Below are 26255 nucleotides of genomic sequence, written 5' to 3'. Positions count from 1 at the left end.
TTGTACAAAACGTCAAAGGAATGGCGCATTTAAATGCGAATTTAGCAATAGATACATTATGTAAGGTAGATAATGAAAACAGAACTGTCTCCTACAACGTTAACGGTTTTGTCATTCTAGGAATCGTCAGTTATGATTATAACACGTTTAAAATAGCAACAACATCAACAGGGGATAGAATCGTCAACACCGAAAATGAAATTGATTATTTCTTGTACTAAATATAGCTACAAACATCCTTTCGCCAATCAGCTTCCGGCATTATATCACGTGGTGTACTAAAATGTGATATCTTAATTCTAACAGGTCATGGACAGTAAAAAGCTTTTAAGAATTGCCAGTGACCAGATAAAGGGTCTGCGTGAGCGCGTGCTGACCTTGGAGGAGGAAAACAAGGTTTTACAGTCCAGTCAAGCTATGGTACGTTTTAATACTGAATGCTCAGATAATTTGTGTTGAAATAGACGTGTTTATTTATTCATTTATTTTTGTTTGAGAAGTTGAGAACGTTTATTAGATTTGAATTTTAACAATGATTCTGTCTTTGTGTCATTCAAGGCTGCCGTGATAAAATTATTATTGTGTACACATAGCTTGCCAAAAAAAATTCTATTGAGAGGATCCCTAAACACAGCAAGTTGTCCCTTAAGCATTTCAAACTTACCTGCCAGAAAGGCACGTGAACATATGCCATGTTTCGGCGTCCGTCTATTGTCCGGCTGTCGTCCGGCTGTCGTCCAACTTTTAAAATTTAAGCAACTTCTCAATATTCACAAGAAGTTTAGAGACCTGATATTGGGCCTGCAGCATGCTGAGGTAAAGGACTACCAAGTTTGTTCAAGGGAATGACCTTGACCTACATTCAAGGTCACGGGAGTGGAGGGGGGTTACAGGAGTCCAATCAATATGCTCACATCTTTTTTTTTAAATGGAATTACGTTGCGTCGATCTAAATCTTCAGGATTCTATGAAAATATTTGATTTACACTTGCGCGCAGTAATTCCCATTTTTGTATTCCCTAGTGCAAGAGTCCCAGAGACTGTAGCATGTTAGGGATGAAGGCATATTTGTTCAAATGAATGACTTTGGCCTTCTTCAAGGTTACAGGGGTCAGATATTCTGTAAGCATTAAGCATTAAGGTTACTTCTTCTCAATAACCAACAGGACCAGATACCTGATATTGGCCTGTAGCATACTATGAGAAAGGTTACATTACATGTAGATGCCGGTGAGCGACACGGGCGCATTGGGCCTCTTGTTTGTTGTCTTGTTTAGCAGGTATGAGAATATAATATTTTAATGCCTAGGTCAATGATGAATTTATACAATCTTACTATGAAATGTTGAAAATCTCTGTTCTAGGCTGACACAGATGAATCCGATTTAGACCAAACTCCATCCGGAAGTGTCGACACTGTTATCGAGCGGCCAATCGGCGGCGACGACACTACGGGGGCCAAGGCCAAGACTCCCTCGGTTAGTAACTCTCTCTCTCTCTCTCTCTCTCTCTCTCTCTCTCTCTCTCTCTCTCTCTCTCTCTCTCTCTCAGTTGAAGTGACTAAATGTAGCGATGTTTGCCTATATTTTACTTCGATATACAAACAACTCATGTTGATAGCCGAAATACATGGTTGTAACTTAAATATTCTGTTGGTTGGCTTACTAAAAGAAATTTGTATGTAAGTTGGCAACATGCATAAACAGTATCTACCACATGTCGAAAGACGCATTAGAAAATAACACCAGCATCGAGTGGAATTTTTTAATTGGTCAGTGTTAATAAAAGTTAACATATCGTTCGTTTCTTTTTCAATTGTAAAGCTGATTTCATATTAAAGAAATTACGAAAAATATTTTAAAAACAATTTCAAACATCAACATTCATTAATATCGCCATATTTCTTCACGACTCCATGCTTTAGTGCAAATGAGGAAAAACCGAATTGTAGTATGAACATATTTCATTTCGATTATATGTATTACATTACTCTGTTTATATGTATTACATTACTCTGTTTATATGTATTACATTACTCTGTTTATATGTATTACATTACTCTGTTTATATGTATTACATTACTCTGTTTATATGTATTACATGACTCTGTTTATATGTATTACATTACTCTGTTTATATGTATTACATTACTCTGTTACATTTCAGCAAAGCGAGGCTGAGATTATCATCCTTGGGAATGAAGTAGAAGTATACCAGTCCAAGGTGGTAGAGCTAGAGGCTCACCTTACAGAGGTAAGTAAAATATATTATTCTAAAGTGGTAGAGTTATAAACTTACCTTACAGAGGTCAGTAAAATATACCATTCCAAGGTGGTAGAGTTAAAAGCTTACCTTAGAGAGGTCAGTAATATATACCATTCCAAGGTGGTAGAGCTAGAGGCTCACCTTAGAGAGGTCAGTAAAATATACCATTCCAAGGTGGTAGAGTTAGAGGCTCACCTTACAGAGGTCAGTAAAATATACCATTCCAAAGTGGTAGAGTTATAAACTTACCTTAGAGAGGTCAGTAATATATACCATTCCAAGGTGGTAGAGTTATAAACTTACCTTAGAGAGGTCGGTAAAATATACCATTCCAAGGTGGTAGAGCTAGAGGCTCACCTTACAGAGGTCAGTAAAATATACCATTCCAAAGTGGTAGAGTTATAAACTTACCTTAGAGAGGTCAGTAAAATATACCATTCCAAGGTGGTAGAGTTATAAACTTACCTTAGAGAGGTCGGTAAAATATACCATTCCAAGGTGGTAGAGCTAGAAGCTCACCTTACAGAGGTCGGTAAAATATACCATTCCAAAGTGGTAGAGTTATAAACTTACCTTAGAGAGGTCGGTAAAATATACCATTCCAAAGTGGTAGAGTTATAAACTTACCTTACAGAGGTCGGTAAAATATACCATTCCAAGGTGGTAGAGTTATAAACTTACCTTACAGAGGTCGGTAAAATATACCATTCCAAAGTGGTAGAGTTATAAACTTACCTTAGAGAGGTCAGTAAAATATACCATTCCAAGGTGGTAGAGCTATAAACTTACCTTACAGAGGTCGGTAAAATATACCATTCCAAGGTGGTAGAGTTATAAACTTACCTTAGAGAGGTCGGTAAAATATACCATTCCAAAGCGGTAGAGTTAAAAGCTTACCTTAGAGAGGTCAGTAAAATATACCATTCCAAGGTGGTAGAGCTAGAGGCTCACCTTAGAGAGGTCAGTAAAATATACCATTCCAAGGTGGTAGAGTTATAAACTTACCTTAGAGAGGTCGGTAAAATATACCATTCCAAGGTGGTAGAGCTAGAAGCTCACCTTAGAGAGGTCAGTAAAATATACCATTCCAAGGTGGTAGAGTTATAAACTTACCTTAGAGAGGTCAGTAAAATATACCATTCCAAGGTGGTAGAGTTATAAACTTACCTTAGAGAGGTCGGTAAAATATACCATTCCAAGGTGGTAGAGTTATAAACTCACCTTAGAGAGGTCGGTAAAATATACCATTCCAAGGTGGTAGAGCTAGAGGCTCACCTTAGAGAGGTCAGTAAAATATACCAGTCCAAGGTGGTAGAGTTATAAACTTACCTTAGAGAGGTCGGTAAAATATACCATTCCAAGGTGGTAGAGTTAGAGGCTCACCTTAGAGAGGTCAGTAAAATATACCATTCCAAGGTGGTAGAGCTAGAGGCTTACCTTAGAGATGTCAGTAAAATATACCATTCCAAGGTGGTAGAGTTATAAACTTACCTTAGAGAGGTAAGTAAAATATACCATTCCAAGGTGGTAGAGTTATAAACTTACCTTAGAGAGGTCAGTAAAATATATTATTCCAAGATGGTAAAAGCTCACCTTAAAATTTTTTGTAACGTTTGTCATTCCAAGTCGGTTGAGTTAGAGCTCACATTCAAGAAGTTAGTAACGTTTACCATTCCAAGGTAGTAAAGGAGGATATTCAACACGATTAGTAGTTAACATCATATAATTATAAATATAAAGGTACCACAACTAAAGACTTACCTATCGTTGGTAACTAATACATACCAATTAGAAATGATAAGCTAGTTAATCATCTACAATCGGTAGTAAAATACATATCGTTATATGATGTAAGTGCTAATGATTGTTTATAGGTTTGACAAAATATTGGATCATATCAAGTTCATGTGACGTTATGATTCTATATAATACAATAAAACATTTATATCTAGATGACCACAGTTATCAGGTAAGATTAAAGGATACTTACTAAACATAAACCATGTTTAAACAAACGTTCGCTAAGTATTTAAATACTCCTACTCTTTCGTCACAGGTGAACGAATATTGGCAAAATCAAATTGCTGTTAGAGACAAAGAAAAAGAAACATTTTTGAAGGAAGCTAAACAGATGACAGAGGACTGTGATGCTTTGAAAGACTCCATTTCAAAACTGAAAGAGGAGGACATTCGGAAAGAGAAACTTCTGAAAGGATTGGAAACTATGATCCAAGATAAGGTCAGTGTTGTTTTTCGGAAGGAGGAAATATTACAGGAACATGAGGAAATTATTCGACAGCGGGAGGAAGACATGCAATCCATGCTTGATCAAATCTCGCAAAAGGACGAGGAACTCCGAGAACTCCGCGAGAGTTTGCGCACGAGGGATGAACGATTACGCGAGAAGGATGTTGTCTTGGAAACCGTCAATACGAATGTGTCTGACAAAGAACGTGAGATAAATTATTTTAATGACGAATTGACAGAAATGCAGGGAACGATAGACAAAAAGGACAAAGAAATTTCAGTTTTGGAAGAAAGAATATCAGAAATAGGTAGCGTTACACAGTCAGATATAAAAACCGAAAATATAAGGCTGAAACGGGATCTTGATAGTTTGGCCACCAACTTGGGTAAACTTCATACTGATAATAGTACGTTACAGTCCGAGTTAGAAAAGGCAAAACAAGCATTAAGTGAAGCTATGGTATTATGGAATAAAGATAGGTCTACCTTAGAGGCAGAATTAAATATAGTTCGCGAAAAGTTACACATGTATCAGAGTACTTTAGACAAAAACGAGCCACAAGTTGTAGCTACGTTAAGAAAGGAAACACATAGAATTCTAGAACAAAAAGAGAAAATTTCGGCAGATTATAGAGTGCTACGGGTCGAGAATGACGCTAATATACGAACTTTGAAAAAAGAAAAGTACAAACTTCAGGAGGAATTAACACAAAAAATTAGGCAACTCACGGCGGAAATGGGCACAAACGACAAAAATTCTCAGGAACTAGATCGTCTAAGAGCGCAGGTATGTCCGGCCCTTAGGCAAATGAGAGAAAAGGGTCGTATTAATATCACAAGATGTCCTGTCCGTTGTGCATGACAAATTAGTATTAGATTTTAGGAAGAATGCAAAAAAAAAAAGGCATGCTATCATAATACATTATGTTTCGAGATATAGAAATAACTTTTATTTACTTATTATTTGATAAAAACATTTTTTCTCAAAGTGTCCTTATCACTTGAGATACTGTATGATTTCATGCCGTGTGTAAAAAAACAGTGGTGTTTTGTCTGTTGTATTCCACGCATGTGTGTTTAGCGATGAACCTACTGCATTTCTGACAATATTCGTGGGATCTAATGCCGATGTATTCACGGTCGTTGAATACAGCACAAAATGAATACATCGCAGATAGTTGTGTCAATATTAATTATTTATTCGTATTTTTTATTAAACACCAAAGATAATATTTCAAATTAACGAAACCTTATCGAACGGAGCGGAAACGAATGAAACTAAAATATAAAGCAGGTTCATATATATGTAAAGTAGCATGTTAATAGTATAAAGTTCGAAAACATTCTCTATCAAAAGGTATCATATTGGAAGGTCTATTTTTTGTGGGGCATGGGTATTCAAGTAAGTGATAGTACTTAAAATTAGATAAGTTATATCTGTGAATGGTAATGAAGAGTAAGACGACGTTCTGTGGGGTTAATGTTGTTTAATATGTTCCAAGATACCTAAGTAACAAATCTAATTACTGCTGCTATAAAGTGTGAGAATACGGCCCCCAAACAACTGATAACTGTACCAGCCCATTAATCAACTTGATAGGTAAATACCTACAATAAAAATATTGATAAATACAATCTTTATAAAATAAAAGCTAATCCATATATATTTTACAGAAATTGTCTATTCTTATCATTTTGGAATATAGAAATAGTTTTAAAACGATAAAAGAACAACGTTTTCTTACATATTGCCCTATATCTTTACACATCAGGGTGTCGGAATAGACAAACCAGCACCCTCGCGTTACTATGGTAATAAATTAAACACGTGGGTTCTTCGTGATACCATTCGGAACGTTTCACGCCACCTTTTATAGAAGGTTGTTTTGTCTGAAGATAAATCTGGTTAACTTCTGTATACTACTTGTTTATTAGATGTAAATTTCCCTGTCAGTTAGGCTATGAAAAGCAAGTTCATTCTAATGTACCTGATAACGAAGACAGATGGGCCGGGTCACAGTCACTTGTCTTGTGATGCTGAAATGCACGTGTAAGGCAGTATGTACACATTACTGAAATTAAAACTGTTGTTTGGATGTAGTAAAACGTGATAAAAACTTTTCCATACTTTTCGCATTTTCAAATCAATAGTGATATTTACAAATCTCGATTATTTGTAGTAGGGAGTGATATTTTTTGTGATAGATGATTTTGTTGCGGCTGTTTGATGTGGCGATCAAATGTGACATTTCTCGGTTATGCGATTTGGTTTCGCAGCTTTTTTCATTTCAATTTTCATTATTAAATCAAAATGATTTAACGAGAATTAGCCAACAGTCTATGCAAGCCTTCTTTCAGTGGCATACATAAATTCAAACAATGATATAATAATAATTAATGACTAACATTTTAGCACAAGACTGGAACATTGAAAAGCATTTCTTTTTTAAAGATAGATATTCAAAGCTCGATAAATTGCAATAAAAAAAAGAACCACTCTTTATATCTATACATATATATCTATACACATTGAAAAATCAATAAACAACGATGTTCTGGTTAAGCATAAGCGTTGTATGTTGATTTGTTTAAATATTTTTAATCGGACGGTGAGAAAAGTAGAACTTTTTTGATCTATAAACACATGCACACATGTATATTCACATATATATGTATATTTCGAAGTATGAGTGTTATTTCTCGGCTAGAGGCATGTAGCTGGGATTATGGCTTTAAGGGCCTGACAAGACAGGATATGTTTTGTTATATATTAGATATATATATATTTCAGATAGTAATTCCAAAACAATTTTTTTTTGTCATTTTTTTTTTATATTTCTTGCCAACCTCAAAATAGTCTTAAAATCAGTCCTGATAATAACTGCCTCGCCTGAACACCTAATGGCACTGTTTAAATAATGTAGCACTGTATCCATCAACTTAAAAACATATTACGTAACTTTTCCGTCTAAATATCCTTCTGGAAAACTGTGCTGCTATTATATGCCAAGTGTCAAAATAACACTGATGGATAAAAACAGAGCACAGGAACAGCATTTCACCGTAAAGCATATTGAAACAGAGCCTAAAATACCTCCAGTTTGTTATGGTAACCAGGTTATTGGATGATAACTCACTTAAGCTAAAATGATATATTACTTGTCGTGTTTCTTCACAAAAAGGTACAGATAATCGAAGACTATCTTTGTTAAAAGATTGGTTAGCATGACGATTTCTCCATTTAAAGCTTATTGGAATTAATTGTTTACAAACTTACCAAAATCTAGACATATATTTATAATTTTCGTAGGATATATTTCATTCAATTCTTTGGATTAATTGAGTGATAACTATAAGAAATGATCCTTCCGATTTCTTTTAAATTTTCTACGAAATTCTATAAAAAAAATAACAGATACACAACGTGCTGTAAATGTACTTGTTTTAGCGGAGATAATATTTTCGCACTTTTCGCGCTTGAAGCCTTGCGCTTAATTATGAGTGTGTTCATTACATTTTCCATATACAATGTTAGGATGCGGTATCTCTTCATTGCACATATATGTCGTATTTTTTAAACGGAATGATTTTAGTTCGCCACAAGTTATTAAGTTTATCGTATCTTGTTAGATTTTCTCCGATTTCATTTCAAGCGTTGAGCGTCCGTTGTCAAACGTATTCCTATTAAATCGCTACTTGTCATAAACAACTAAAAATATTTTGACCAAATTTGGTATGCAAACTTGGGTGAAGGGGAACCGATTTTATATATACGGTGGGTCTGGCGTCCCGGGGCCTGGGGCAAGGCCTGATAGGGAAATATTGGCAAATTCTTCAAAATTCTTCCACTTCTGTATGAATGAAAGGATTTGGTTGATAATTGGTCTGAAGCAATCTTTGGTGAATGGGAACTAATTATGTATAAACAAGGGTCGCACGTCATAGATTGGAGGGGTGGGATCCAAAAGGAATATCAGTCATAAATCCTTTAAAGTAGTTTTGAGTGCTTTTTAACTTAATTGACTTTGAATCTTGAAGGAATGATACTAGAAAAAAGTATTTGCAATATAACGTCAAGTGTTTTTACATAACCATCGAAATCCAGGCTAGCCATGCAGGCCCTATGGACCTCTTGATAAAACGCTCCATTAAAATTATTTTTTTTTATCATTTTAAATAGTAACAGTTACGCATCTATACCTGGTTTTAATCTTAAATGTACATTAAGTTTGCATTCCTCTTTATAATGTGTTAAAATGTGTATAATATACAAAAACATGTTTATTTTACGAATATTAAAGGTCTTTACAAACCATCAGTTGAACACCCAATACACTTTAACAGAAACATATTAAAACTTCGTCCTTTTTAGATGCGTGGGTGGTACATTAAGCTAAAGGCAAAAAGAATGTAATCAGAGAATAAATATTTCAAGTGGGGAATTTAATATATACGTACAAAGTTATATAATACATTTGTTACGGCTCAAAATAAACTGATAACAAAAACGCGAAATTCCACTTGAAGAAAAACAGTTATGTGACCGTATAATCACATGTTAGTGCAATCTTTATCACCAAGTGTTAGTAACAAAACGTAAACAAATTAAGTGTTTTTATTATTATTTTCTAGTTTATTTCCATTTTTCATTAGTTTCATAATTGTTTATTACTATTTCATAATTAACATTTCTTTAATAAATCTTTGTTTTTAATCATTTTTTTTCATTGATGAATATGGGCATACTTTTAAGATTTATGATCGAATAGTGTATCTTATTATTATTTTATGGTAATTTTTAGACAAGAAACTCAGTTTGTGCCTGCCACTCTTGACCGATCACCAAGCTTAAACTTCCATAATTGAACACATTGTGTTTGATAAGCTTCAGATTCAGACAATGAAAAATGTAAATAATTGTTTATTATTAGTAAACTTGTCTTTCTTGCGTATGATCAAATATAATTGCACAATTGTAAAGGAATCTTGTTTACCATCAATGCTGCAGTATCCATTCATAAAACCTGATAGTGCTACCCTCACGTGTGTCTAAGTATAGTAAGCTTATGTGCCCAACAAGCTCTCCTGACTGATCATTACAAAAATTTTCAACTACATAGGGATTAATAAGATCATATCTAATGCAGTAAAACTAAATTCACAGGTCTTGTTTTACAGCGGCAGTAGAAGGATCGTGGGGTGATTATATTGGGGAGGTGGTTCTTTATACTCGTAATATTCTAAGGATCATTACAATACATAATACCTTGATCTAGTTTCATCTACTTCAAAAGAAATTACTACAAGCTACATGAAATAAATCAGGAGTGTTTCGCTTGTTACACATATTATCTTCGTTACCGAAGAATTTCGAGCCCCACGTATGCTCAGAATCTACCATCAGCAGTTACCTCAGAGTTTAATCAATGACCTTGAGTAACACCATGGTCTACCGCCATAAATATTCCGAGAAACATCCACTCTGTGTAATGGTAATGGTGCTTCTCCTTAATTGTCACTAATTCTACTATAACGTCTCACTTATCAGCGTTCTAACCTATCAAACATTTACTTATTAACGTATAGTCGCTTGTCGTATTTTACATAATTATATGCATGACAATATAACTTGTGTACATTATTTAACATATTAATATATATAGCATTATTCAGACAGTATTACATTAATCGAAATACATTAATCACATATTAGGCTAAAAAAGTAGATGTCGAGTGTAATAATTAAACCAGGTGGCCTTATTTGCACTTTTATTTTTGCTTTTAAGATTGAAAAATGTTATCTGTATAATAATAACAATGAAGATAAATATTCAAGATAGGTGGACACCTGAAGTGTATTTAGGAAATATTTAAATAATTTTCAATACAGATAATTGTGTCTGATTCCGTAATCGTCGTTAACCGAAATTGTGTGCTTGAACACGTTTCTATGGTTACGTGATCGTTAACGTGGTTTATGAAGCAGGAACAATGATATATCCAATAAAAACAAGGAAGTGCAAACATTATAAAATTATTGTCTTATATAATTCTATTACTGTTGGATTTGTACATTTTTGTTCCCTATCATCACTGTCATTACAGAACAAAGTACATGACACTGCTGTATCACGTGCATGTGTCGGTACACACTGATATATTACTAAATTCGTATCTCACGCTGGCAAGTTTGTGTCTCCGCCTGTAACCAGTTCAAATGTTTTATGTTTGGAAAGTAACACAATCAGAATCTGTATGAGCAATCTCAATAATTGATTTTAGCAAGTGAAACTAAATAAATGATATTAGTTATTAAAATGTGCTTCATATCCGACAAATAATTATTATTATCGATTGGAAATTGGAAATTATTTCGATAATTTTATACAATAAATCACATCAAGCTATTACCACCTACAAAATGTTTGAGCTCCTGTATATTTAGTGTGGTTAAATACTTGCATCTCCAAGAATTTCTATCCATCTCTATAATTGGTATATAACTTTCGGTCTGATAAGCCTTTTTTCATCTTCGGACTATTATTATCTTTTATTAATTTGGTGTACATGTATATAGTTTTATACTATATGTGCCAGTTGATGCATTTTGGTGACATGCAATGTGGACACGGTTTGTGGAGTTTGCCTCTTTAAATTAATAATATCTTGTTTTACTATTATTATTATTGATATAAACATTGATGAGACATTATTATACTATGTTGATAACTGTTCTGTTTCTGTGATTCTAGGAGGATATAGCCTACCAGCTTCAGCACCACGAGAAGATACTCAGGGCCGAATACCTTGCTATGAAGGTTCGGTACGAGACCAGACTCGAGAACCTTCAAAAAGAACACATGAAACTCCTTTCCCTGCTAGACACAATGCAAAGGGAGAAAACTCTGGATAAAGAAATCATACGGGGAGTACAGAAAGGCATGAGCCAGATGAAAGTCACTTACGCTAAGAATTTGACGAAATGGAACGAGGAGAAGGACATCCTCGCGAGACACGTCAAGGAGGTAAGGGCTTAAGCTTCGTTTTATTTCTGAAATTAATGACAAAAAACTAATAACCATTCTTGATTATCTACTGGATGGTTTCATGAGTTCAACATGACAAGCATATGCTAACTATAAGGTAATGTGATAAAGTAAAAAGAGGCGCAGAGGGCCTGTATCGCACACCCGGATAAATAGCATTAAGTCTGTATAATTAAACATGTCACACCGCTATCAGCGATGTATACACTGTTTGTCACAAAACGGAACCCAAGCTATAGCAAGTTATCTTATTTACTCCAACAATTGATAAAATAAGTAACAGCCTCCAGTGACCAAAGATGCGTATTAATTATTCGGGATGCAATTGATTATGTATTTACTTTAAATTCAAAAGATAGGAAGACAAGCTGAAATTTTTGTAGGGTGGTAATAGAGTAAGGTATTTAACACTTTGATCATTTTTAAAAATATTCAACGGCCTATTTTTGTTTTCAGTCTGTCTATAAATACTCTTTATTGGAGATGTAGCACAATCAACTTAATCTATGTTTCAATATTGTTATTGTTTAGATTGACGAGGGTCGGAAACTGGCTAAAGATCTTCATGACAAGATAGAGGAATTAAAGAACCAGCTAGCTGATCAGGAGTATGAGCGAGCAGAATTGGTTAACCGGGTCACCACTGAACGGTCTGGGTGGGATGTGGACAAATCAAACATGCAGAGCAAGATAAATCAGGTTCGAGACATTTCATTGGTCAGTGTTACGGCGATTGTTATTGGCCAGTCTGACAGCAACTATTATTGAAATTACCTTGGTGATATTTACGGAAGCATACAATGATTCTAAAAAACGTAAACTTCAACTGTACGTACAATTAAGATTTTTACTTTGCATAAACAACACTTTTTTAACTATAACATTACTTTTATAGGAGTAATAATTTCTGAAAAAGGCATCGAAAATGCCTGTAATTCTTGTGATTTATCAAAATTTATATATTTCTTTGAAAACAAAATGTCGCACGTTGAGGACCCATGTTCAATCTGAAATTACTATGCTGAATTGACATCAAATAAAATATTCCACATGATAATGAGTGAACCTGCGTGTCAAGGGACTCATGGAGGTTAGTAAATGAAAAATGATGTTTTTGAGAAGTCTGCATTTAAAGTCACATTTCCTCACCAAATAATCAATAATAACATAATTAATAATTCAACTTGTTGCAGCTACAAGAACAACTAGCAATGATATCACAGGCTCAGAACAGAACCAAAAACATGCAAAACCGGATGGAAGTTGCTTGGGAACAAGAGCGGTCCGAACAGAAGCGACTCCTAGCGGAGGCTCACGCACTTGCTCTTGATCTGCAGAGTCAGTTAAAGGCTCGCGACGAAGAATATGTAAAGGAAAGGAAGATGTTGATCGAACAACTTCGACGCATGCGCACAGAGATCGACGAAGAACAGCTAAGCCGTGATTCACGCCAGAAAGAGGTAAAACAATATGGCGTAAAATATCACTAAGGGCAGATAACTCTTGCGATTAGCTTGATAGTGTTTTTTATTGTTTGTTTTGTTTTCTGGGTAAGGTTCCTTATAAAGCAAAAAACTCCATACGCGAAATATTTTTATCACTCCATGATTATTTTTAATGTATTCCAATTTTCAGTTTGTACTTACTACAACCTTGAGATAGCCAGGATATTGACCCATTTTTTTTATCGTTTTGACTTTGTCATTATAAAAAATGTCATCATATCAAAAAGCAAATAATTTGTCCCTGTTTGATAAAGTTTGTCCAGCTCACTTTAATGATGATGTCAATAAATTCATTTCGTGATATATCATTGGGTTATTGGTTCCGCTTATTAATTGAGTTATTGGTCTGCCTAAATTGAGTTATTGGTCTGCCTTATTTATTGGGTTATTGGACCCCGTATTTATTGGGTTATTGGTCTGTCTAATTTATTGGGTTATTGGTCTGCCTAATTTATTGGGTTATTAGTCTGCTGAATTTATTGGGTTATGGGTCTGCCTAATTTGATGGGTTATTGGTCTGTCTAATTTGATGGGTTATTGGACCCCCAATTTATTGGTTTTTTTTGTCTCTAATTTATTGGGTTATTGGTCTGCCTAATTTATTGGGTTATTGGTCTGCTTAATTTATTGGGTTATTGTTCTGCTTAATTTATTGAGTTATTGGTCCCCAATTTGTTGGGTTATTAGTCTGCTGAATTTATTGGGTTATTGGTCCCCAATTTGTTGGGTTATTGGTCTGCCTAATTTATTGGATTATTGGTCTGCTGAATTTATTGGGTTATTGGTCTGTCTAATTTATTTGATTATTGGTCTGTCTAATTTATTGGGTTATTGGTCTGTCTAATTTATTGGGTTATTAGTCTGCTGAATTTATTGGGTTATTGGTCTGCCTAATTTATTGGGTTATTGGTCTGTCTAATTTATTGGGATATTGGTCTGCCTAATTTATTGGGTTATTACTCTGCGGAAATTTATTGGGTTATAGGTCTGTCTAATTTGATGGGTTATTGGACCCCCAATTTATTGTTTTTTTGGTCCATTTAGACCTGTTTTGAGTTAATTCCGTCGCCTCATCAACGCTGCAGGACCTTAGTCTCAGAAGGATGAAACATATGTATGGTGTAGTTTGATTTATTTTTATCTCTACTATGTCAAACTCTTTATTGAACGGTGATAATACCATAATTATAATTTTATTACAATCCTATCAATATATATTGATGGTCAAGTTGGTTTCAATTTCCCTTAGATTGACGATCGCGGACAACGGATATCAGAATTGGAGAGGAGAGTGAAAGAAGTTGGAGAAAGGGCGGACAAGGAACAGGAGGCTTCCGTGAAAGACAGAGCTGACTTGGTCCGGAGACTTGGCGAGATGAGAAAACAACACAAGAGGGATCAGAGGAGAGTTGAGGACGTTCTCACTGGGGTAAACATTTGTCTTTAATACTTCAGAAATCATTCCGAGTGGGGAAATACTAACTAACAATGTTGCCATTTTATGACAATGAAGAGTGTTAAAACTAAATTAAATATTAAAATTATAGCTGTAAATGTAAACTGTAATAACACATTCAACCAAATACTGGATCCACGGGGTCATTCACAATGAAGTGCCTTCTACAATGTACTTTTTATATTATTTCACTGGAAATGTTGAAATGTATTGAATTATGCGACTTAATTTTCCATCTCCTCATTAAAGTATTGACATTTTATGCGATATATTTTCAGTTTAAATACACCTCTTATGTATCACCATTCTGGGCCTATAACAGATACATTTTAATTCACGTTTGTCCTTACAGTAACTGTTATTTGTATTGAAATGAGCTGATATATCAGTATTTGTAACATCACCTGTCGCCATATAACTCAGCCTACTGTATTTAATACACAGCTGACGCGTTTAAAGGAATTAGCTGCGATCGTTTCGGACTCTGAGAAGGAAGACCAGACCTCAGACACTGAGTTAGTCTCACGACTGGAGAAACTAAGTAAAGGTCCACTTCCGGAACTGGACGTCGACTTAGGGGATCCGGCACATATCACTCCACGGAAATCGATCAGACTACGTATTGATCAGGTCAAATCTTATCTCACCCTGTTTTGCTCTCCCCGACTCCCTCGTCAAAAAGCCAAATCGTGTATTTTTATTATGTTTCATCATTTCCCCCTTTTTTATTTTATTATCTATCGTCGAGATAGCTCTGTCAGTTATAGCGCTGGCCACGTAACCTCAGGTGAGGGGCCGTGAAAGCTCAGTCAGTTATAGTGCTGGCCACGTAACCTCAGGTGAGGGGCCGTGAAAGCTCAGTCAGTTATAGTGCTGGCCACATAACCTCAGGTGAGGGGCCGTGAAAGCTCAGTCAGTTATAGTGCTGGCCACATAACCTCAGGTGAAGATCCGAGGTGAGGGGTTCGACGCTCCCTGGCCTGTGTTTTTCGTGAAGATGAGAAACGGACCGGACTGTGCTGTCGCGGTTGTTTTCTTGGGCAAGACACTTTAATTACTCCGGATGGCCTCCCGTATGTTAACTTATTCAGTGAAGTAGTTACGACTTTCTACAAGGAAACCATGCCTCAAATGACCTTGGCTGTTCACTGATCCATAAACCCATCAAGTCTATCACTATCACTCAGGCTACCCGAGTTAGAACGTTTTCAATAATGTGCCTGGAACGATCGCACTAGGAACCAGGCATCCCAGGATTCTTGAAATTAGAAATAGTCTAGATCCCATAATTTACTTTCCAATAATTGTTAATATAGCACAAGAATAATAATTTGTGTCAAAATTGGAATCATTCGTTTCACTTAAAATTGCTATATTCAATATCTAATGTTAATTGTTAGTTTGTGATTTATTATAATTTGAATTACAATGTTAATAATTATAAATTTGAGTTTTTAATTTTAATCATAAATATGCGTAACCTTGTGTTTAATCATGAATTTTATTTATCTACCATGTTAATCTTTATTATTATTTTTTATTTGTTTCAGGTCGTTTTAAAACACATTAAAGAGGTAAGTTTCACTTTTAAGGTCACCTGAGACGATTTCTAACGTGACATATTCTAATCGCCTTTTGTCCGTCGTCGTTCGTCGTGCGTTGTCCGTCTATAAACAATTTACATTTTCGACTTTTCTCCAAAACCGCTGAACCAAATTCATCGAAGTTTGGCAAGAAGCCAAAGTTCAACGAAATTTGTGAATATTATATGGTTTCCACCCACCAGGGGCCTGAAGGGCGGGGCCAAAAAGGGTCAAATTGACTAAAATTTAGAAAGTCTTCCTTTCAAATACTAGATATGGTATAATCGGTTACTCTTCAAAGATAGAAAGGTCTTAAGGTACTTTACCAAAATTGTGAATTTCATGAACCTGGAGTCTCATGTTTCCCCTAGGAAAGGGGTAAAGTTTGCTATAGATTTAATCGGGAACACACATGTTTGAGCAGTATTTTTTCCATTTGCTATTGGAAATAATTACAAACTTAGAATAATCAGTGTGGGATGACTATTTATTGTCCGTGCATATTGGCACGAAAATGCATAAAACGGTTCCCATCGTGTAGATATCTAATAAACATAAGTAAATGAAAAAAAATGATGACAATGTCAATAACCTGATCACTTGCAAGACAGAGAAAGTTAGGAGACAAATATAATTGTGGACCTTGCCTGAATTTCCTTGGGATTTAAATAATTCTTAATTCACTTTAAGATTGAAAAGTTGAAAGAAACACTCAAACGTTTGTATGATATGGTTAAGTTAAATCCGGACAGTTTAGGCTGGGAACGAAGGTGTTCGGATTATCGAGGGTCCACTGTATATAACTATTGGTATTGTATTAAGGTAAACAACAGCCTATTGTATTCAATTCAACATACGTACTCTTTGTCCGTGATGTAGCATCTTTAAATGAAAATCATTAAAAGATTAACAAAACATTTAGTATTTAATAAACTGTGTACAGAGAATATATAAAGCCTCTGCTGTCCAGTCAAGGTCTACTAGAGCATCGTCAAATAATTTATTTTACATTCCTGCTTTTAAAACAAAAATGTTTAAGAGATCTTTTACTTACCAGGGTCCATCTACATGGAACATTTTACCAGAACATGTCAGGAATTCTACGTCACTATTATCATTTAAACAAAATGCCAAAAGATTTTTTATTGACTCATTTTGAATTATACCAGTAATAGCTACTTTATCAAGACTCTTTCTGGCTATTACTTATATGCTCATCTGTGATATTACATGTTGTTTATGTCTATTTTGTAATATACTGTACATATTATGCTTTGTGAACTTGACCAAAAGGGAGACGAGTCTCATTTTGTTATCAAGTTTTAAATAAAGACTTTATTATTATTATTATAAGCAAGTAATGAGAAATAAATGATGTAATGTCTTAAAAAGTACATGTTACAATCATATTTATATTACAGTATATATGCATAGGCTACATGTTGCTGATATGAAAAGGAAATCATCTGTATATAGTTAACACGGTTATCGTGATTATAAACACTTTTTGATAAAGGGAAGTAATTCTTATCTTAGTATAACGTGTATAAAATGATTTTCAGTCTCTGAAGGAGATTCATTTCGCCGTGGAGGATATCGGGAGGCCACGTGAGATTTCAGATGAGGAACGCAAGAAATTAAGAAGGCATGTTTGGTTTATTTATTTTTTACTTTCGTCAAATTATGAAAATTCTTAGACTCCTCTGGATGAATGGTGGGGAAATAATGACATATTCGAAAGATTTACATAATTCACTTTTATCTACGATATTTTACCTAAAATATTCATCTGAAACTAAAATAATTAAGTCATTGATGTAGAGGAAATGTCTTTTTCAAAGCATGATTTCGCATTCGTATCATGAATCGTACATTTTGATTATTGTTTTTTTACATCAACTTTGATTGTGCTGTATTCCATTATAGAAGTTTGTCGAGCTCGGAAATTGACTTCCTGAAAGAAGACTTTTCAGCGGGCAGACAACGGGATTCTGGAAAATTCGACTCGCCAAAAGCATCACCACTTACAATACAAACGGACACGGCGTCACCGAGATATCTCAGGAGTGTTACACACAACGGTGCCGGAAACCTTCTCGATCGACCCGCGTGTGAACTTCTACCGGAAATACAGCCTATTTCGTCACTTCCATTACGACAGAAGTTCATAATGGCGGACGTGCATTATGAACAAAGTGTTACAACGAAGTTCCCAGATCCACCTCCCAGTTTTCTACTTTCCCCAAAGTCACACTCCAGACAGACTCTCACGGATATGACTTACTCGTACAATTCCGCTAAATCCTTATCCACAAAACCACTGAGTGCCAATGTACCCTCTAACGGAAATAAAACAAGACTCGTTCCAACTAGCATACCGCTGGATACGAGTAACGGGAGTTCAGTAGAACCCAGCTCGCAAAGTAAACTTTATACGAAGTCCCTTTCAGCAGGTGGAACTCCCACGTACGAATCTGCAAGCCTTTTCCCTTCCATTCCAGTATTAAATTGTGGTAAATCCTCTGACGCTTCACTTTCACCTCGTTCCGGAAATTCGTCCGATTCAGGAAGTTGTGAACGCCTTACTCCTAGAACTGCTAGAAGAAAGTTTTTCGAAGACAAAAGTGATTTACAATCACCTTTGCAAATGTCGGAAAGAAGTAGGAGTTGCGAAGGTATCAAAGATGAAATAGTTTCAGCAAAGCTACCTTACGATGACACTAAACGCATACGCTTACAACATAATGAATCTGAAGACGATATGATAGGACAGTTAATAGAGGACACGAAACCAAGGCTACTTACACAGTCTGTATCTATTGATGAAAAGACGTCACATTCATTAGCAAAACAGTCAAGCACTAATGGTAAGAAAAGTAAACCCGAGAAACCAAAACGGAAGATAGTTCGACGTTCTCAGAGCGTCGATAGTTCTGTGAAAAATTCCGTAGCAAAAGCTGGTATAACAGCAATGTCACCCGGAGCTCCTTCGAATACCAAGGCAGTAGATCTTTTTGCAACAATGAAAAGGAAAATTAAAAATACGCTTAAAAGGTCATCATCTGTGACAGATGAGGAAAAATCACCGGGAAAACAAGGCCCTAGTTCTGAGGCGAGTGGGTCAGTTGCACACTCGTCAAGAGAAGGGACTCGCACTATAAGTGGACAGAAACCAGGGGTGGTTTACAGGCCATCCACTAGTGTACAAAAACCGGTCACAAGCGTTCAGAAAAGTGCTTCATCTACCGAAAATGCATCTCAAAATATACCACCGCCAACACCACCTATATCCGCTATGAACAGACGCGCACTTCCGGAGGTAAGAAGGGATGCCATGTAGTTTTAGTGTGCCGTTGTAGATGTAGTATATGTTTGTGTATCGTCGGGTTTTCTAATAACCACACTGTTGACATCAGGTGTTGGAAACAAACTTCACAATTATAACCACTAACACTGGATCTATAGCACACACCGAACTAACACTGGTTATATATAAAAAGAAGATATCAAACTTTGAAACATTCTGTTTTTCAGGTGGACGATGACGCTTTAACTTGTGTCAGGAAACGAAATCCGGAAATAAGTTCTGATAACAAACCGACTGCAAAGCGTTTAAGATCGAAATCTGCTGAGCGCGCTACCCGAGGGCCATCTGCCCTCAAACAACAGGTGATAGTGGAAGAAGACCTATTACCGGACAGATCAAAAGTGTTCAGTGAAACAACGGTGTGATTTTAAAACATCAGAATTTTATCAACAACAGAAAAAGGGCATGCTTGAATATATTCGTGTAGATGATAGTTTCGGAATAATTCACCATAGAATATGCTATCATACTTAATGCAACATATTAATTTCGGTGAACCAATATTTTAACGACCAGTGGTACTTAGAATGTTTGTTAACAGTTTGTTAAGACTGTTAAGAGTACATGAAATGAAGCGTAAAATAGCGCATACAAAGTTATTTGTTCCTGACATATAATTAATTACTAGACTTAGACTGTGTTAATTAGATATAGATTTTAGGAATACTTAACGTAAATAATATCTTAGACATAGAATAACGGAAGGTATTTCAAGTTAGACCTTCAGAACAATAATGATTACAATCTACTTATGATAATTAGCAAATTATTATAGAATTACCAATAAAGAATAACCATTTTTGACTCTGAGCAGGCTTCGAACTCACGATCGCCTAGCCATGTATCATATGAATATCTAAAACTGCTGAACCATCCTAGTAGCATCCCAAAACAGTCAATGTCAAAGTCATAAACAGACTGACACGATTTTAAACAATAGATATTATAGGGTTGGGAATCGCTGATCACAAACCTAGAGGTTTTATTTAAGTTAGAATTAATCTATAACATGAGATCTAATGTGTGAGGCACCAATTGAACGGACAAATAACGTTATACCATAAAACCTGTGTGTTATGGTCGCTTAGAGGAGCGGGGAATTGTGGCCTTTATATACAGGTTCATATACAATAAATTGTGCTACGTTGTGATCCGATACGTGACCTTTATAGACAGATATTTCTTATATAAGGTGATTTTTTTTAAAAATAGATTTTGTTATACACAGGTGGTCTTTAGGATAGACTCGACTATAGTTTTTCACTAGTACCCATTGATTTATAAAAGGATAAGTTGTTAGTGAATCATTGTTTGCTTCTCTCTTCTTTTCTTGGGGTAAAATATTCATGACTCCACAAAAGAAACGTATACAAATATATTTATACATAAACGAATAAATCTAATAAAACGTGAAATCAATGATGTCCCATGGATAAATAAAGAGTTAGCGCTAAATAAAGTATTGCAATATAGTCAAAGACACACCTTATCGATGATATCCAAAGTAAAAACTAATTATATCGCCGATAGAAACAACAGTATCAAGATACAATTATATCGCCGATAGAAACAACAATATCAGGATAAAATTATATCGCCGATAGAAACGACAGTATCAAGATAAAATTATATCGCCGATAGAAACAACAATATCAAGATACAATTATATCGCCGATAGAAACAACAGTATCAAGATACAATTATATCGCCGATAGAAACAGCAGTATCAAGATAAAATTATATCGCCGATAGAAACAACAGTATCAGGATACAATTATATCGCCGATAGAAACAACAGTATCAAGATACAATTATATCGCCGATAGAAACGACAGTATCAAGATAGAATTATATCGCCGATAGAAACAACAGTATAAAGATACAATTATATCGCCGATAGAAACAACAGTATCAGGATACAATTATATCGCCGATAGAAACAACAGTATCAGGATACAATTATATCGCCGATAGAAACAACAGTATCAAGATACAATTATATCGCCGATAGAAACAACAGTATCAGGATACAATTATATCGCCGATAGAAACAACAGTATCAAGATACAATTATATCGCCGATAGAAACAACAGTATAAAGATACAATTATATCGCCGATAGAAACAACAGTATCAGGATACAATTATATCGCCGATAGAAACGACAGTATCAAGATACAATTATATCGCCGATAGAAACAACAGTATCAGGATACAATTATATCGCCGATAGAAACAACAGTATCAGGATACAATTATATCGCCGATAGAAACGACAGTATCAGGATACAATTATATCACCGATAGAAACAACAGTATCAAGATACAATTATATCACCGATAGAAACGACAGTATCAAGATACAATTATATCGCCGATAGAAACAACAGTATCAGGATACAATTATATCGCCGATAGAAACAACAGTATCAGGATACAATTATATCGCCGATAGAAACGACAGTATCAGGATACAATTATATCACCGATAGAAACAACAGTATCAAGATACAATTATATCACCGATAGAAACAACAGTATCAAGATACAATTATATCGCCGATAGAAACAACAGTATCAGGATAAAATTATATCGCCGATAGAAACAACAGTATCAGGATAAAATTATATCGCCGATAGAAACGACAGTATCAGGATAAAATTATATCGCCGATAGAAACGACAGTATCAAGATACAATTATATCGCCGATAGAAACAACAGTATCAGGATACAATTATATCGCCGATAGAAACAACAGTATCAGGATACAATTATATCGCCGATAGAAACAACAGTATCAAGAGACAATTATATCGCCGATAGAAGCAACAGTATAAAGATACAATTATATCGCCGATAGAAACAGCAGTATCAAGAGACAATTATATCGCCGATAGAAACGACAGTATCAAGAGACAATTATATCGCCGATAGAAACGACAGTATCAAGATACAATTATATCGCCGATAGAAACGACAGTATCGGGATACAATTATATCGCCGATAGAAACGACAGTATCAGGATAAATTATATCGCCGATAGAAACAACAGTATCAGGATACAATTATATCACCGATAGAAACAACAGTATCAGGATACAATTATATCGCCGATAGAATCAACAGTATCAGGATACAATTATATCGCCGATAGAAGCAACAGTATCAAGATACAATTATATCGCCGATAGAAACAACAGTATCAAGACACAATTATATCGCCGATAGAAACAACAGTATCAGGATACAATTATATCGCCGATAGAAACAACAGTATCAGGTAAAATGATATCGCCGATAGAAACAACAGTATCAAGATACAATTATATCGCCGATAGAAGCAACAGTATCAAGATACAATTATATCGCCGATAGAAACAACAGTATAAAGATACAATTATATCGCCGATAGAAACAACAGTATCAGGATACAATTATATCGCCGATAGAAACAACAGTATCAAGATACAATTATATCGCCGATAGAAACAACAGTATCAGGATACAATTATATCGCCGATAGAAACAACAGTATCAAGATACAATTAAATCGCCGATAGAAACAACAGTATCAGGATACAATTATATCGCCGATAGAAACGACAGTATCAGGATACAATTATATCGCCGATAAAAACAACAGCATCAGGATAAAATTATATCGCCGATAGAAACAACAGTATCAGGATACAATTATATCGCCGATAGAAACAACAGTATCAGGATACAATTATATCGCCGATAGAAACAACAGTATCAAGATACAATTATATCGCCGATAGAAACAACAGTATCAGGATAAAATTATATCGCCGATAGAAACAACAGTATCAGGATACAATTATATCGCCGATAGAAACAGCAGTATTAGGATAAAATTATATCACCGATAGAAACAACAGTATCAGGATAAAATTATATCACCGATAGAAACAACAGTATAAAGATACAATTATATCGCCGATAGAAACAACAGTATCAAAATACAATTATAACGCCGATAGAAACGACAGTATCAAGATATAATTATATCGCCGATAGAAACAACAGTATCAAGATACAATTATAACGCCGATAGAAACGACAGTATCAAGATACAATTATATCACCGATAGAAACAACAGTATCAGGATAAAATTATATCACCGATAGAAACGACAGTATCAAGATACAATTATATCGCCGATAGAAACAACAGTATCAAGATACAATTATATCGCCGATAGAAACGACAGTATCAGGATAAATTATATCGCCGATAGAAACAACAGTATCAAGATACAATTATATCGCCGATAGAAACAACAGTATCAAGATACAATTATATCGCCGATAGAAACAACAGTATCAGGATACAATTATATCGCCGATAGAAACAACAGTATCAGGATACAATTATATCGCCGATAGAAACAACAGTATCAGGATACAAGCTTGTTATAGACTGAACTGGTGGTCTTGTACTATGTAGCCTTCGTTAACAGCTTGTTGTGCAATGTATATATAAGTTAAATAGAGGTTACACAACGAGTGATTGTTGGATATGGAATTTATTTCACACGAGTAAGTTATTTTTTAAAAGTTACAAAAGACACGAGCTTTAGCGAGTGTTTTTTGCAACTTTTAAAAAATAACTTACGAGTGTGAAATAAATTCCATATCCAACAATTTCGAGTCGTGTGACCTGTTGCTACCACAAAAATATCGGCTTGAATCAAAAGGAAACGTGGCCAAGTATAATTTCGCGTAAGCAAATAAAGTGTACCGGTGACGTCCGGGACCCGGTGATGTGACGTCATTAGATTATTGATGACGTCAATAACAATTGCAGCTTGTGTCAAAGTTCACCGTGTTAGCCAATCAAAGTGCGTACAGAGTTTATGCCACGTGTGGTATAAACAGATTGTTAATCAACGGCTGTAATGATTAACTGATGGTCTGAGAGTTGAATAACACAGGGTATTGTGGTAGAAGAGGTTATAAATCCTTTTGAAGGTTAATAACACCAAACTTTGAGTATTATAATCGCTTCTTCAGGATTTTCATAAGGAATGAATGATATGTATAATGACGTTAATAAGTGATGACGTCATAAAAAGCGCCATCTATTCATGGTGTTTACCTGTAAATTTGGAAAACTGTTATCCGAATCAAATATTTTGTTTTGTACATATATAGTTAAAGGGTTTTTACAGTACCTGTTGTTGCAATATAGTATTATATATGCTTTAGTTAATTTATCACTTATGTCTTCATGTATTTCATAACATTTCTGATAGGCTTAGAATTTTGATTTTGATTCTGTAGCACCTAAATTGAGTTTCAATTAATACATGAAAGGCGATTGTGTCCATCAATGATGGATTTAAATTCTTACTTCGAAATTTCAAAATAAAACTACCAATTTATTTTTATTCTTTTCAAGCAAAGGTTTGAACTATATGTCTCTTTTTTAATTCTTGCACAAAATTTCATAAATATTTCAATTTGATATTATCTAATATCTTATAAGGTCACCTGAGACGAAGTCTCCAGTGACCTATTCTAATCGCCTTTGTCTGTCGTCGGGCATCGTCAGTCTGTAAACAAATTAAGTTGTCGACTTCTCCAAAAAAAATGAATCAAATTCAACGAAATTTAGCAGGAAGATTCCATGGCAAAAGGTCAACGAAAATTGTAAATCAAATGGTACCCACCCACCAGGGGCCTGAGGGGAGGGGCCAAAAAGGGTCAAATTGACTATTTCAAAATTCTTCTTCTCATCTCCCAGATAAGGTAGAATCAAATGTTCTTCATAGATAGAAAGGTATTGTGGTTCTTTACCAATTTGTGAATTCCATGACCCTGGTGTCTCACGTTTACCCGTTGGGAGGGGTACACTTTACTTTATTTAGTTTATATAGGGAAATCTCATTTTTGACTATCATTTGTTTGATTTCAATTGGAATTTATTCTAACTTAGTGAACATTATCAGTATGGGATGATAGCTTGATGGTATGCACATGTTGGCCCTGACTGGCCCACAAGGCTGTTGGGCGGGGCCAAAAAGGGTCAAATTAACTTAAATACAATTGTACTTCAAAACTCAGGTGACCGTTCAGGCCCATGGGCCTCTTGTATATTATCACATCCGATTTATAATTAATAATTATTGTTGATATAGCTTTGGTAAATATGAGTTACGGTGTGAACATTACATTTTGAGCAGGACATTTTTTTTTTAATATTTTTTATTTCGTGTTTTGATCCTAAGGAAGAAAAAGTACTACAGAATAATGTCGGAGTCGAGAGCGCGAACAGACAGCGGCTTTTATTGTACTAATCTATAATTAAGTTATTCAGTTAAATTTCAAGTTGTGTTGTTTTAGCTTTTAGCTATAATTATATGGGAAGAAAATGATACATCTAACATAAAAATACTTGTTTTTCCTGTTGTCTGCACAATGCATTTTGTCTTAAGTTGATCTCGGATTAAATTATTTAAACATCTGTACACGAGTTTTGTCTTTCTGATAACACTGTTCTCACAAGGTTAGTAACAGGTTTTTATTATTCTTTTCTTTATTTTTTCTTTATTTTTATCTGTTCTATTTACATTGCCAACAGTGTTTTCATTGCTTCTCACAAAAACAGAATCAATATCACATTGACATCAACAATCGCTTACAAAGACCGACAAAATGGCATACAAAATAGAGAGGTGGAACGATAGAATTCCTCCGGGGTCAATTGATTTATCAGATGTTCAATCCAAAGATAAAATTAGAGGCTCAAACTTGAAT

General features: G+C 34.9%; 1 protein-coding gene across 2 annotated transcripts in view; it reads left to right on the top strand.

Moving 5' to 3' along the window:
• Window positions 1–23702, top strand: part of LOC117316789 (myosin-16-like) — a 98240-nt gene extending 74538 nt beyond the window's left edge. For both annotated transcript variants that reach the window (XM_033871557.1, XM_033871558.1), the window contains 13 exons: window positions 307–420; window positions 1365–1478; window positions 2167–2253; window positions 4322–5299; window positions 11265–11537; window positions 12090–12257; window positions 12752–13018; window positions 14313–14492; window positions 14964–15149; window positions 16070–16093; window positions 17665–17747; window positions 18029–19421; window positions 19637–23702. In XM_033871557.1, the coding sequence (XP_033727448.1) occupies window positions 307–420; window positions 1365–1478; window positions 2167–2253; window positions 4322–5299; window positions 11265–11537; window positions 12090–12257; window positions 12752–13018; window positions 14313–14492; window positions 14964–15149; window positions 16070–16093; window positions 17665–17747; window positions 18029–19421; window positions 19637–19834 (4065 nt within the window). In that variant the 3' untranslated portion in view covers window positions 19835–23702. The remainder of the gene's footprint in view (window positions 1–306; window positions 421–1364; window positions 1479–2166; window positions 2254–4321; window positions 5300–11264; window positions 11538–12089; window positions 12258–12751; window positions 13019–14312; window positions 14493–14963; window positions 15150–16069; window positions 16094–17664; window positions 17748–18028; window positions 19422–19636) is intronic.
• Window positions 23703–26255: the final 2553 nt, after the last annotated feature.

This window comes from Pecten maximus, chromosome 18, assembly GCF_902652985.1.
Source record: "Pecten maximus chromosome 18, xPecMax1.1, whole genome shotgun sequence".
In the NCBI taxonomy this organism is placed as follows: Eukaryota; Metazoa; Mollusca; class Bivalvia; order Pectinida; family Pectinidae; genus Pecten; species Pecten maximus.
Note: the sequence above shows the minus strand (reverse complement) of the source record. Positions and strands in the feature narration are given on the sequence as shown.